At 45.2% G+C, this 15,000-nt stretch overlaps 1 protein-coding gene across 1 annotated transcript in view; it reads right to left on the reverse strand.

Annotated features, from left to right (window-relative positions):
- The window catches only part of vegfab (vascular endothelial growth factor Ab), a 40,748-nt gene that overhangs the window by 8,279 nt on the left and 17,469 nt on the right, over nt 1–15,000 (reverse strand). Inside the window, exons 4-7 of the mRNA XM_048531204.2 lie at nt 14,391–14,467; nt 13,536–13,568; nt 11,646–11,717; nt 3,356–3,487 (exon numbers count right to left, since the gene is read on the reverse strand). Of these exons, the coding sequence (XP_048387161.1) occupies nt 3,356–3,487; nt 11,646–11,717; nt 13,536–13,568; nt 14,391–14,467 (314 nt within the window). The remainder of the gene's footprint in view (nt 1–3,355; nt 3,488–11,645; nt 11,718–13,535; nt 13,569–14,390; nt 14,468–15,000) is intronic.

The raw sequence follows: 15,000 nt of genomic DNA on the forward strand, positions 1-15,000 counted from the left end.
TTGCACTCTTGCCTCTCAATGCTGTACCCTCTGGCACACCTAAAATGCCAATGGGGCAGCTGAATCAAACAGGCAGCAAGCTGTGCCAAAAAAGCTCCACTTTGGAGAGTTTCTCACATGCTATACCAATGCGGGAAGGAAAGGGAAAAAGGTGTTATTCTGGAGATCTGCAGGGATTGGGGATTGGGCAACAAAACGGCTACTGGGTAAGCAACTTATTTCTGGTTATACACATTTAAGGTTAAGCAACAGAAAATGCCAAGCAGTCCCACATGCTGAACTACTGTTAATGTTGTTGTATGCAGTAATGAATAAAAGAGGTGTGCATTGTCAGTAAGTTATACCACCACCAGTTATCATTGCCCATCTCAGTTGGGATTGGGCTGGATGAGAAAGGGCTTAGAGTAATAGGGATGAGAGAACCCTAACCTCACCTGGCCAGTAATGGAAAGTTGAAGATCTTGATGTTCTGTCAGGTTTGAAGGTGAACTAAGGGCACTTGTATTGCCAAGAGGTACTTGCCAATTACCCAAGATAAGTAGATGTTATGCCCTAAGTTACATTATATCAGCGGGGTCAAAGAAAACGCGCTGGGAAGTAGGTGCCACCTCGTGTCGGAATAACATGGGGTGCGCGATGTTGGCATGTCTACGACGTTGTCAGTTCTACCCAACCAAAACATCAAGGCAATTCAGCAGGCACTGTCATTGGCCTCAGTACCCAAAGATGGGCAAAGGAAACATTGGGCAGGCTCCTGGTCAGTTCACGGATTGTCTGGGGACTTTTAGGGAAGTGAAGGAGAGGCAATTGTGAGTGTGCTCAAACGAGTTATCGTCTATGTCAAGTGTGGCTGGTCACCTGACCGATTATAACTGAGGATGCTGTCCCCATGAGTCATGTCTAATAATTTCAAACTCTCTTCTCCCTTCTTGTTCTGCAGTAATGGCTCATGTGTTGCTGGTTTTGTTAGTAATGATTTAGCCGAGGTGCTACAGCAGAGCCACGCACCCTCCCCCAATACCCTTCCCTGTTGACCTGACAGAGTCAAGCACCAATTGCTCACCTTCATTATTAGCATCAGTTATTAAACAGTTGTTGTAAGAGAGAATTATGAGGGGAAGGTTAATTAATTTCTCTTTGGAAAACAGGTGTTTATGGGCACATGTAACCTTTCAAGATTGAGAGAGGACAATCAACGAACATAACCGTGTGGATTGTTGACTGTGGCATAAGGTTCAAACAACAAGTTAATAATTAGCCTGTGAGGAATGAGAAATGGGATTCTGGCAGAACCTTTTGCAGCTAACATACCAGGAAAGTGAATGGACAAATTGGACCTTTCCGCACTTTGCAAAAGAGAGTTGGGGCAGGATAGGTTGACATAAAAAAAATCAAATAGCAACGTGTTGAACTCCAAAAACTCTAGTTCCCACAAAAAAATTCTTAGGGATAAACCAAAGTACTGAGAGAAATAGAGGACTTAGATGTGCAGTGATGGCTCACATTGAAGCCTGATCAATGAGGCTTCATGCCCTGCGCAGTTCAGAGATGGTGCGTCTGGTAAGGTCCATATTGAACTTCGCTTCCAGCACTGATCAGCAAACAACCACTAAAACCTCCAAGAGATGGAATTGGCAAGATTTTCAAGATTTCTCTAATATTCACTTGCTGTTCATCATTCAGACCGCAAGCTTAGCTGTGCCCACCAGTGCCCACAAAAGAGGGCACTTTGTGCCATGGCCTGGCAGTATTAAGTTGATTAAAACACCCTTTGCTCTCCGGTCATGGTAACCATGAGGCAAGTTAGATTTAATTAGACAGAGTGTTGAGATCAAGGGAAATTGCAATTAAGGGGACCTTACAAATTTGGAGAGAAAGCAGAGTTAGCATTTCAAGAACCAGAGCAATTTCAGTTTTTGTTTCAGATCTCTAGCATCCGCAGTTCTTTGTTTTATTTGCAAATTTAGGACTGGGCCGTACGAGAAATCACAGTTTTCATTCAGCCAATGCCTTTGACACAGAGGAAATGTCCCAAGGTGCTATGCAGATTTGTTATCAGAGACAAACTGAACTAACCATGACAGTGAGATGAGAGAAGAGGCAATGTGGATTTAATATTCCTACAGTGTGTGTTGGTGTATCAAGGGTTACAGGGAAAATGCAGGAAGAGCGGATGTGAGGAATGTCTGATCAACCATGTTCCTATTGGATGGTGGAGCAGGCTTGAGGGGCCTACTCCTGTTCCTATTTCTTACAAAGAAAGTCCGTCACTGTCAAAGTCAACTCTACAGGCTTTTCTGAGTAATATGGTGGTCAGCCAGGGGAGCAATGCTGAAGGTTTACTGATAACACACACCTCTGTATTCTGTTACCGCTGTTATGTTATTGTTCCTGGCATCATGCCAGTTCAGGGGCCAGAAAGGGGGCACTGTTGAGCCACATTAAACATTGCCCATGCCAAGGATCGGACACGGTATTACATAATAGTTGCTATCCACCATAGAATATCAGGCAAATAAAGAAGAACAATAATGTTAATACATTCAAGACAGCCAGCATGCAGATAATACATTTCAGAGCAAACCGAGACCAGCAGTGCTTATCATATGGGCTTCTGATCTCAAGAAAGGATATTTGTTTGGCAAACTCTTCCTGCATCAAGGAGATCAAACCTTTCGCCCATATGATAAGCTGCTTATTACATACCCATGTCTCGAGAAGAGAGGAGGCAAAGGATGGAGGAGGCAGCCAAGAAAGGAGAGGAGGAAACTGCCAAAACTTTTCTGGGAGTTTTCTTTGAGCACTGTATTTAGGGAAGGTCCCAGGGCTTGGCGCTGAACCTGAGGGTGGAGAGTGACCAGGTTTGGGGAGTATCTAAATAGGAATGAGGACCCAATAGTCCACTGGCTTGCCATAAAATCAGGCCTGGGGAATTCTACATTGCTTCGAAAGTCCATTTGATTCACTGCAGTTTTAAAAAAACAGAATTTGGTCAGTGATGTGGTAAAGTTTCTGAACTTAAACGACTGGCTTACCACCCTCTCCTGTTCGGGTCCCCCTGACCGGTGGTAACCCCTGATCTCTCCGGTGAGTGGCTCTCTTCCTACAATTGTGACCCCTCTCTTCTCTGACCTCTCCATGAGGTTTGTCACCTTTACCTTTCCAGACCTGATATCCAGACAGCCAGAGCCTTATTGAACAGTTCATGAATCCCAGTGGACCATGGGTATGTAATAAGGTGATAATCTGGCCCACAACGGAACCGACGCCATTGACAGAGAGCACACAGCACTGACACTATCAAAAAAGTAATAAAATAAAAAGCACGAAGCAAGCTTTTATTTTTCTGACGAACCTGCAACTGTGTTCATTTAACTCAAGCCTCTTTGACTTGCAACGTAAATGTGTGAATTTACACGAACATTTACAGCTCTGTGGATCCTGAATAAACAAGTGCTTTCTCTTCTCTGAGCAAGGCTCACAGTGACTGTGAAAAAGTAACAGAAAAGATCTCTAAATCTGCGGCACGCCGGCAAAGTAACATTTAGACATGCAAATCCCACAATCACGGTGCTCGCTTATCAGCTCAGCTGGGGTACGGGGAGGAGGAGATAGATGGAGAGAAAGGGGGGAGAATGCTTACAGCTGGTATCTTTTCTCATCAGAAGTGCACTGCTCCTGGTAACCGCAGGCTGCACCAGGGATGTATGTTTAAAGAGAAGTTGCCCATTAAACCAAATCACGGGTCCCCTGTATTGTTTTGTAACTCACTGTCTTGCAAATCTTTGGCTTTCGCATTTTGGGGCCTCTCTCTCTTTCTCCATCTGTCTCACTCGGTCTTCCTCTGATTGGGAGTGTGGGGAATCCCCAGATTCTGATTGAACACTTTCTCTACAAACCCACCCTCACAAAACACACACACACACACACACACACAACAATAATCACTGTCCATGGGATATTATGTTCCTGTTTGGGGAAGGAGGACGGTTTGGGTGGCACGGTGGTTCAGTGGTTAGCACTGTTGCCTCACATTGGTAGGGAACTGGGTTTGATTCCACCCTCGGGGCGACTGTCTGTGTGGAGTTTGCACATTCTCCCTGTGTCTGCGTGGGGTTTGCTCCGCTTTCCTCCCACAGTCCAAAGATTAGGTTCATCAGCTGTAGGAAATGCAGGGTTATGGGGATAGGATAGGGGAGTGGGTCTGGGTGAGATGCTCTTCAGAAGGTCAGTGTGAACCTGATGGACTGAATGGCCTGCTTCCACACTATAGGATTTCTATGGATTTCAGGGGAATTCAAATTCGTTTGCCTTGTTGACACTAACACCACAAGACAAACCTGCCGTTATTAGAGTTTTGACCATTTCATTTCTGAAAAATTCCCACGATTAAGCAGGGAATACTTTCTGCGTCATTGAATAACCTTACAAATTGGAAAAGCCACACAGTTGGAGGTCCCGACCTGAAATTCCGACTTTCCTGCTCCTCTGATGCTGCCTGACCTGCTGTGTTCCTCCAGCTCCACACTGTGTTACTAGTGTCTCCTGGCTATCTGTTGTATCTACTGCTTTAATATGGCTGGAGGAGCCACTAGACAGATAGCCATTGGCTTTAATGAGTGACAGATCATGTATGTGTAATGGAGAACTGGGAATGGTTGATTATTCTGGAGTTTTGTCTGGCTCCTATTTGGGAATGTTATGCAGGAGATTTGCTGGAGCCGAAGGAGTTCATTCAGACGGAGAGAGGGTGGTGTTAATTGGAGACCTAATGCAGGGATTGAAAACACTGTGGGTTTGCTAGAGCAAATCTGCAGAAACTATTCTGCTTGGGAAACTGGACAGGAACCAGGGGCCAAGAGCTTAAAATAAGTGACCAAAAAAAAATGCGCTGGACGAAATGAAGATAAATTTTCTTCTCACGAAGACTTGTTTAATCTGGAATACACCACTTGAAAATATGATGGGATCACATGCCAACTTAACTTTCTTCAGCTCAACCAGAAATGAAGAGGACTAATTTACAGATCTATGGGACAAAGCAATGGACAGTGGGCGGAATTTGGATAGGTCGATCAAAGCATCAGCTAAATCCCAACTGCTTGGCGCATATTGTTCAGGGAAGATCAGTACCAGGTCTCACCTATATATGATTCCAGCCCCACATCTATACCTGGTTGTCTCTTTACTGCGCTCGAAGCAGCAAACTATTAGTGGCTCATTTTTCTCATGGTGCAGAGGAAGGGCAATAAATGTTAGGCTTTCCAACACTGCCCTCATTCTGAAAATACTTATTTTCTTTTTAAAAAAAGCATCATTTCTGGATGTGAACTCAGAAATGTTCAAATTGTGATGCTCCTTGGGCCAGCTGCTTCATAAAAATCCAAGGGATGAAGCTGGGTTGAAAGCCAAATGGAATGGGGAAGAAAGGGGGCGCGGTGGCAAGTTGGGTGAGGGGGAATGGGAGGACGGGGAAAGAGGATAATTCATCTGCCGACCACTCCGTTTCCGGTCAGCTTCGGCCCCTGTTGGCTGTCCATGGGGGATCATGTGACTGTGTACGTCAGAAGATGTGGCAGGGGAATGAGGTGAAAGGCCCAATAAAGTTATGAGGCAACGAAACTACCAGCCTTTGTAAGGCACGAGAGGCCCTCCACTTTAAAGACTACCATTCTGCGCACTCTGTGGAACCTGTGTCCTTAAGATGATCGTGTGTGTGTGCAACAAATCTTTCCCAACAGCAGGAGCGCTACCAGACGGCTTTAACATCATTTTGCATTTGCCCCATATGTGTTCATTTGTGATCATCTGTGTTCAAAAGTGATTTAGAGCCATCATTTTATATCCCGCTCAGTCAAGTTATCATCAACTGACCTCATTGGAGATCAAATGAAACCATACAAAGCTCAAACAACATCATTTATGATCACATAGCATCATTTAATTGCTTTCAGAGCACCAAACAACTGGTGAACAGCTAACATCAAATGAACTCATGCAAAACTCATTCAACATAGTTTGCACTGATATAATTGCCTTCAACATGTAAGTGTACATAGTGGGGTAAAGTATCTGTCTTGTAAGCAGGGAAATCTGGAGATCAAGTCATAGCAGTGTCTTTGGGGGCTCTTGTGATGTAGTGCCCCTCTCTCTGATCCAGGAGGCCTGGATTCAAGTCCGACATGCTCCAGAGGCATGTCAGAACATCTCTGAACAGGTTGATTAGGAAATTATCTATAAATATGTACGCGAAATAGCAGTGGCATAAGTCCCTGGAGCTCATTTGATAAGGTCATGGCTAATCTGATGGTGACTTCAACTCTACTTTGTGACTGTTCCCCCTCCCCCCCCCCAACCCCAGCATGATCTTTGACTTCCCTGCAACTCAGCCTGAGAGACATTCAATGACCCAACCTCCATTGTTCTCTGAGGAAGGGTATCCAGTAAACACAGCCAACCAGCTCACTGTGGAAGTCTTGACTTACTGTGGTAACATACACTTTCTTTTACAAGTATGCTGCAGCCTGGTGCTCTGGTTCGAGACGGTAGAGGCTGCAATTGCGTTCCATCATGTCACCATCTGCCATTGGCATATCTCGGAAGGATTTCAAAGTTGACACTCAATCTGTTTGGCCGCATTATGAGCAAGGGTTCCTCCAACTTCAATTCCCGCAGCGGGATTCGAACTCAGAGCCTCGAGCCCAGAGACAGTGATCTACCCACTGCACCACAAGACATTTAACCATGCTTTTAGTCTATTCCTATCTATGTTGCAGGTACCCACATGGACCAGGACAATTGGATCCTTGCACCTTCACTGCAAGCTCCTATCCATCCTCAGGCAGATTTCCTAAAGCCTGCTCTGCTGGAGCAAGTATAGCATCCGGACTTGTACTTTTGGCTTAGGCAAACACATCTATCCCACTGACTATCCCTTATTCCCGCTACATTTCTTTTTATTTAACCTCAATAGAATGGATTCCCGTATCTTGATCCATTTGCTCACCCACCCTACAGCACCCGGTCATCCAAACAAGAAATTGCAAGAGCTGACGCTCTTCCATCTCCACATTTCGGGCTCCCGATCCTGCCTCACACGCACTCTCCTATCCCTGACCACTGACCAAGTCCAATGTGCCTATCCTTAAAAGGCCTTCTGGCTTTAAGTTACCCTTCTCCACCTCCTTCCCTGATGCACCAGTGCCTGTGCCAAGCTGCCTCCAGCGGAGTTTGGCTCTGAGGTCAATTCCTTATACCACAGACACCGTCTGTAGAATAAGTTTGTTTCGGATTGCACCTGGAGCGTGTGGGAAGCAGGCGCTGCAGTATCGCAGATGCAGCACCTTGCCTGTGCTGCCAGTGCTACAGTGAACTCAATCATTTATTTTCCGAGGTAGCAGAGATGCGGGAGGGACGTCCGAAGATGCAAGCGGGCAAAGTAGTAGGGTCCTGTCCCCAGAACATTAGCCTGGCTTTTTAGTTCGCCAGCCCAGTGACATTACCATCCTGCCTCAGCACTCCCTTCCCCGCTCTGCGGCTATGCCCATGTTGTACACACAGATTGTGAGTCAAGTGAAAATGCAACTCCCTTTACTATTACATCCGAGAATTTTTTTTGTAAGAAACTCTCAACTGCTCCCGTGATGAAACTTTGGACTCGTCTCATCCAAAATTGATGCAACTCCCTCAGCGTCTCATAATCATTATCCCGACTCCTGGATATATATAATCATCAGAATCCTGCAGCTTGTATTGAATCTAACAGGCATGTAAACATCAGCTTTATCGGCACCTTTCATGTGTAGGAAAAGGTCTGTTATTGTCTATTTCACAGCCACGGTGGGACGGTGGATACTGATCCTGCCTCTACTTTAAGAATGGGGTATAAAATCACTAAGAGCTGGAGAGACTCTGCCAGTATTGGTCAAGGGAGAGTCACAGCCAAAGCGTTATGTCTGAAATGACTCCACTTTGGACCCCCTCTGAGCAGATTAACTCACGGCCATAGCACCCCCAACCCCTAACGCAGGAAAGGATCTGCTCCTTCAGTCACAGATTGGTCCTTGCTTGCTGCTTTATTGGCTGCCCAAAGTCTGCTGACTCTAGTGAAAGGGCAGTTTCAGAAAGAGCGTCTTCTGAGTAAAGCTGGGAAGGGGTGGTCGAGCAGTGTCCATCGAGGAGACAGTGAGGGCAGCGGTGTGCCTACCCTCGTCTCTTGGGGTTGGGACAGTGTGGAGTTGTGGGAGAAGGCAGCTCAGAAATTCGGTGGGTGGGGTGCACTGGGGAAAAGCAGGTTGATTGTGATCCCAGGAAAAGGAATTTGTGCAATATCTATGAAATGGGTTTTTGGAACAGCTTGTGGTAGACCCCACAAAGGGATGGGCAATTCTGAATTTGCTGATGAGTAACGAGGTGGACTTGATTAGGGAGTTAAAGACGAAGAAACCCTTAGGAGGAAGTGATTACAATATGATAGCATTCACTGTACGGTTTCAGGGGGAGGAGCTGGAATCAGATGTAACGGTATTACAACTGGGTAAAGGTAATTACAAAGACATTTGGGAAGATCTGGCCAGATTTAATTGGAAGGGGAGCCTAGCAGGGAAGATGGTGGAGCAGGAGTTTCGGGGGGATAATTCAGGAGACACAGAAGAAATTCATCCCAGGGAAGAAGAAACATTTTAATGAGAGGATGGGGCAAACATGGCTGGTAAGGAAAAACAACACTGTCTAACTCCATAACTCTAAAAAGCATACAATGTGGTGAAGATCAGTGGGATGCTAGATGGTTGAGAAGCCTTTAAAAACCAATGGCAGATAACTAAAATAGGATTGGAGAAGATGAAATATGAAGGTAAGCTAGCTAGTAAAATACAAAAAAGTTGCAAGATTTTTTTAGACATACGAAAGGTGGGAGAGAGATAACAACAGATATTGGACTGCCGGAAAATGTGGCTGGAAAGTAGTAAGTTGGCGGGGGGGGGAAGAAATGGTGAAGGAACTGCATAGGTACTTTCTATCTGTTTCCACAGTGGGAGACACCAGAAGTCTATCAGAACTTCAAAACAGTCAGGGGGGCAGAACTGAATGCAGTGGCGCTCTATAAGGATCTAGTCAGTCTACATTCAAAATATTGTGAGCAATTTTGGGCCCTGTATCTAAGGAAGGATGTGCTGGCTTGGGAGGGGGTCTAGAGGAGGTTTACAAGAATGATCCCAGGGATGAAAAGCTTGTTATGTGACGAGCAGTTGAGGACTCTGGATTTGTAGTCGGAGTTTAGAATAGTTTAGAATGAGAAAAACATCTACACTTTGATGGTTTCTGAAGTGACCAAGGGGAATCAATAATAAAAGATGGCAACTGAATTCTTTTGATGGCAAATGATTTGTGTTTCTGCCGAATAAATGACATTCAAATTGCACCCTGAATGTCAAATTACTGATTGTTTCATGTGCATTTGCAAAATGATGTCAAAATTTCTGTAGACAGGATAGGACCTGTGGAGGTGTATCATCTGTTCCATGTTTATTTCTCCCATTCACTAAAAGCTAGTGCACAGCTATGAGACAAAAATCAGAAAGGCCAACAGGATGCAATATCTTAAAGGAGTTGACATTCTGGAGTGACGTTTCTGTTTTGAAGGCCAGGTCAGACCCACATGCCTTGGACATTGAAGCTAAGGATTGACATTGGATGGGCCCGAGCATAGATTCACAAAAAAGATATCAGGATCTTTTTTTTTGATTCATTGGTGGGATGAGGGCATCACTGGCCAGGCCAGCATTTACTGCCCATCCCTAATTGCCCAGAGGACAGATAAGGGGCAACCACATTGCTGTGAGTCTGGAGTCACACATAAGTCAGGCCAGGTAAGGACGGCACATCTCCTTCCCTAAAAGGGATCAGTGAATCGGATGGGTTTTTCCAACAATCAGCAACGGTTTCATGGCCATCATCAGGCTCTAAATTCCAGGGATGTTTATCGAATTCACATTCCACCATGGGCCATGGCAGATTTGACCCAGGTCCCCAGGACATTATCTAGGGTCCTGGATTAATAGCCCAGTCATAATACCACTAGGCCATCAACTCCCAGGTTTGTGAGTTTGGGAATTGGATTATAAACACACCTCAGTCTTGCTCAAGTTGAAAGGTTGAGGGGGGGGCGATCTGATTGAAGTTTCTTAGAATTGTATCAATATTGTAGACCAAAATGAAGCACCTTCTCTATGAAAGAATCCAGAATGAGGAACGTGGTAGTTAAACTTTGAGGCAGGTCATTTTAGAATGAAATCAGAAAATACTTGTTGACAGAGATTGAATTTGCTCGATTTGATTTGGGTGAGGCTACAAATTAACATGGGACAAGGGGATACATGTAATTTAGCTGATATCTACCAAAAAGGCAGAATGTGGGGAAGATGCTAATTGACCTCCAGCTGTTCATCTATGGCGTGAAGCACATTTCAGAATCACCACCCACCCACCAGAACAAAATAATCTAATCCCGGTATTCAGGATGAGAAAATCACATCATTAAATCAACACAGCGGAATTATCGACTTCAGACTAAGCAAAACAAATGAGAGCAGTGTTGCCCAGTTGAGCCCATCAAATGGCTATTTTAGAAAGTTTCTTTTGAGGAGCGTGGTTTCCCAAAAGAGAACCCTGGCCACAAAAGTTTGGGAGGTTCTCTTTTTGAAGTGGTTTACAGGAGGGGAGAGCAGTTTAAATGTCTGCACCCCTACTTTGCAACTGTGAACAGCTGCATCCCCATGGAAACGAATCAAAGATGCCAGAAACTAACTGAAGAAAGATCCTTTGAAGAAATAAATAACCGGATAAATAAATAAATAAATAAATTACTGTTGCCACCAAATCTCAACAAACAAAACAAGCAGTGGCTGGAGGATTATCCTGTGAAGGGAACCTAGTTTCACAACAAAATGGAATGACTGCAAATGTTATTGTAATGAGGTCCAAAGAATATTTAACAAAAGCTGTCCCTTACAGCAAAAAGCCAGGCTCAAACTGCTGAAATATTACTAAACTTTTCAGCGGCTTAATGCTAAACTTATCCTAGCACTAGTTATGATAGCATTTTTGGCATTTTCCATTGTATCACAATGGGAATCAGAAATTCCAACAGTTCATTGTGCTACCGAGTGAAGACAGGCGGTAGATCGAAGCTGGTTGCCTGGGAACCATTATTGCCAATGATCAGATGTGTATGTTCGCCATGACTACTTGAAGCCAAAAAGTGAAGACAGTGATGAGTTACTCTTCACCCAGTGAGCGATCAGTGTTAGTAGAGGCATGAAGATATAGCAGGATGCATCATTATAGCGTGATTAGTAATGATTAGTCAAGCAAATCATCCATGACTTCCATCACATGCAAGGGCCGATCATCCGACTCCTATACAGATCAAAACTGATGAGAATTTCTGGAGAATGCAATTGATTTTTCATGCTAAATTATTTTCAACTTCGCTCTCCCAGTCACCATTTCCAATCTGCCCCAACACTGACAGCCAGCCCCCACCTATGTTACCCACCCCCTTTCTAAACTTAAATCATCAACTCAAGAGAGAATTATTCAGGCCAGGCATGGAATGTTGAATGGGAAAGTGAAGACTGACATACGGCCTGCTTTGTCTCGCTCTGATTTTCTTTCTCCTCCGTCTCTGACCCTTTCCTTTCCCTCTCTTCGGCTTGCTGTAAAAAGAGCATAGTTCTACAGTTTAGCAAAAAGGTCCCTGAGGTGGCTAGCAGCTGTGGGGTGGGGGTGCGGAGCTGGGAGAAAGTGTGTGCACGTGGGTGAAGAAGGAGCGTCTGGAGGGCTGTTGTTCTAAGGTGGTCCAGCTGCTCTGAAATCTAGTGGCCCCCCGCCGACCCATTGCCAGAGGGACACCTGGGTGCAGTTCATCACTCCCTGTTGCCCTCTCCGTCTCCATTTAGTTTAGCTTCTAAATGAAGAATAATTAATGGCCGCAATGACGTGAAGTGGCAACTGAAGGAAGAAGCTATGAGGTGATGGCACAATGGTAATGTCACTGGATTAGCAATCCAATCAATAAATCCAGGAACCAATCATTGATTGATGTGAAAACCCCTCTGGTTCACTAGGGTCCTTCGGGGGAGGAAATCTGCTGCCTTCACTTGGTCTGGCCTACATGTAACTCCAGACCTACAGATATGTGGTTGACTCATAACTACCCTCTGCGTCAGCCTAGCAGTTCACGAGCAGTTAGGGTCAGGTAATGAGCTATGGCTCTGCCAGCAATCTCAATATCCCATGCAACACAAAAGAGAAATCACATCCAAAAGGAAAGCTAAATGAAGTCCAAGAAAGTACTCCCAGGCTCCCACTTGTTGGAGTAATATCAGTCTGAAAAGCCATCGTTTATCGCTTGATTATTTCACTAAAGAAAAACGTCTCAGCTGATTGGCAAGGAGAAGAGCGAGTTACTGAAGATGGATGAATCCAACAACAGGTAAGGTCAATTTGGGATACGCTACCCTCAAGAAATCAAGGTGGGTTGCCACTCAGGATCTTCAGCACTGATCTCCTTTCGCAGGACTGTCTCAACTTTGGTTCCTTTACAGTGCAGTACTGAGCTGCACTGTCAGAGGGCGCTGCCTTCCACATAAGACGCTAAACTGAGACCCCATGCCCCCAGGTGGGAGGACGGGGATCTTGTGGAACTATTTCTGATGAAGAGCATGGGAGTTCTTCCCCAGCATCCCTAATTGAAATGTATTTCACAACAAACACACAAGAGATGATTTGGTGACTTAATCACATGGTTGTTTGTGAACTGCCTGCATCTGCCATGGTAGGAATTGAGATGGGAGTACGAGCCCTATAACATGTGAGACCTAAATGCAAAGTAACTGATCTTGTGTAGTGTTTCACTAAGTGTTAGCTATACTGTTAAACACACAATGGAGAATTCTACTGTCTCACAATATTAGAGGGTTACAGCTACTTATTCTCCCAGCCAGAACCAATTTAGCCAACTGATGTGGATGTGCAATGCGCTCAGCCCACTAGCCGATATCACTTTTCTTACAGAAGATGGCAATGATGTCTGTTCAGTTCATTTCTAAACAATCTGTTCATTCATTGAGGTCTTGGCAAGGGCAGTGAGAGAGCAGGTCCCATGCAAACCTCAAACCTACTTGATTCCAACAACACTATAAGCGAAACAATGCAATGAGGCTTTCCAGTTTGCATGGCAGGCTGTACCCGCTGATTTGGGAGGTTGGTGGAATATATGCTGTTTGATATGATAACATTTGATGGAAACCATTTTCCCCACGAGGCCAACATACCATTACCAAAGGCAGCTGATGCTACATTCACTGACATTTTTGAGCTCACTGTTTAGATAGAAGTTGTCAATAAAGAGTAAACCAATTTCTAACACTCTCCAGCTATGAGGCAAGTCAATTTCCCATTAAATAGGGTGCCAATGTTTCTTTGTTTTGCTTTTTCTTTCAGACTATGGCCTTTACAGTGATATTTCTTACCTTTTTGCTGCATCGCGTCTATCTTTCTTTGGACTGTTGAAAAAACACAACATTACAGTTATTAAATATGTAATTTTCAACTCAACTGGTTGTTACAGTGGGTTGTTCCACTCTGCCCTCTCCTCTCTGGGACTGGGTGATACAGTGGGTCACACACACTGCCCTCTCCCCTCTGGGACTGGGTGTTACAGTGGGTCACACACACTGCCCTTTCCCCTCTGGGACTGGGTGTTACAGTGGGTCACACGCACTGCCCTTTCCCCTCTGGGACGGGGTGTTACAGTGGGTCACACACACTGCCCTCTCCCCTCTGGGACTGGGTGTTACAGTGGGTCACACGCACTGCCCTCTCCCCTCTGGGACTGGGTGTTACAGTGGGTCACACACACTGCCCTCTCCCCTCTGGGACTGGGTGTTACAGTGGGTCACACACACTGCCCTTTCCCCTCTGGGACTGGGTGTTACAGTGGGTCACACACACTGCCCTCTCCCCTCTGGGACGGGGTGTTACAGTGGGTCACACACACTGCCCTTTCCCCTCTGGGACTGGGTGTTACAGTGGGTCACACACACTGCCAGTACTTTAACCCACACAATACTTTAAAGCAGTGAGGCACATCCAGGAAGAGCTGGCTTTCAGCAATTGGTGTTGAAGAAGCAAAGATGCATCACCTCAGGTCTGCTGCAGAGCATGGAGCAATAAGCTGAACAGCCTGGTTTACTGTGATAGCTCAAAGTAGTGTGCAATTGGCTCACTTGTTTACAACAGTGAGGGAGTCAACGCTTAATGTTTTACCTAAAGGATGGACTTCCCATTTAAAACAACCTGAGACTATACTTGAAAGGCTCTCTCACCTGCAAACACATTTACTGTGCTCTACAAAGTGCATCTGACTTAAATGGTTCCCATAGTGGGGCTTGATTTTCATTACCTAGGAGTGTAGAAAAGACAAATGCATATTAGTTAAGGAATTAATATGATTCCTTAATAATTCCACAATCACAATAACGTTCAAATAAACAGTGCTGCTTCCTTCCAGTCTCTCTTTTCTCTCTCTCACACACACACATACACACACGCACACGCACACACGCACGCACGCACGCGCACACACGCACGCACGCACGCACACACGCACACACACGCACGCACGCACGCACACACACACACACGCACGCACGCACGCACGCACGCATGCACGCACACACACACACACACACACACAATAAATATGGTTATGCCACAATGACCACAGCCCTAGGAGCGCATTTTGAGCTTTGGTATATTGTTATCATGTGTACCAAGATACAGTGGAAAGTGTTTGCTATACAAGTGGATCGTGCCACACAAAGTGCATCAGGGTAGCAGAACGGAGTGCAGAATACAGTGTCACAGCCATTTCACACAATGTCTGATGGTGCACACAAGAGGTTGTGTTCCTACAACTGTAATACTGTGTTGAAT

Source organism: Stegostoma tigrinum, chromosome 4 (assembly GCF_030684315.1).
Source record: "Stegostoma tigrinum isolate sSteTig4 chromosome 4, sSteTig4.hap1, whole genome shotgun sequence".
Taxonomy (NCBI): domain Eukaryota; kingdom Metazoa; phylum Chordata; class Chondrichthyes; order Orectolobiformes; family Stegostomatidae; genus Stegostoma; species Stegostoma tigrinum.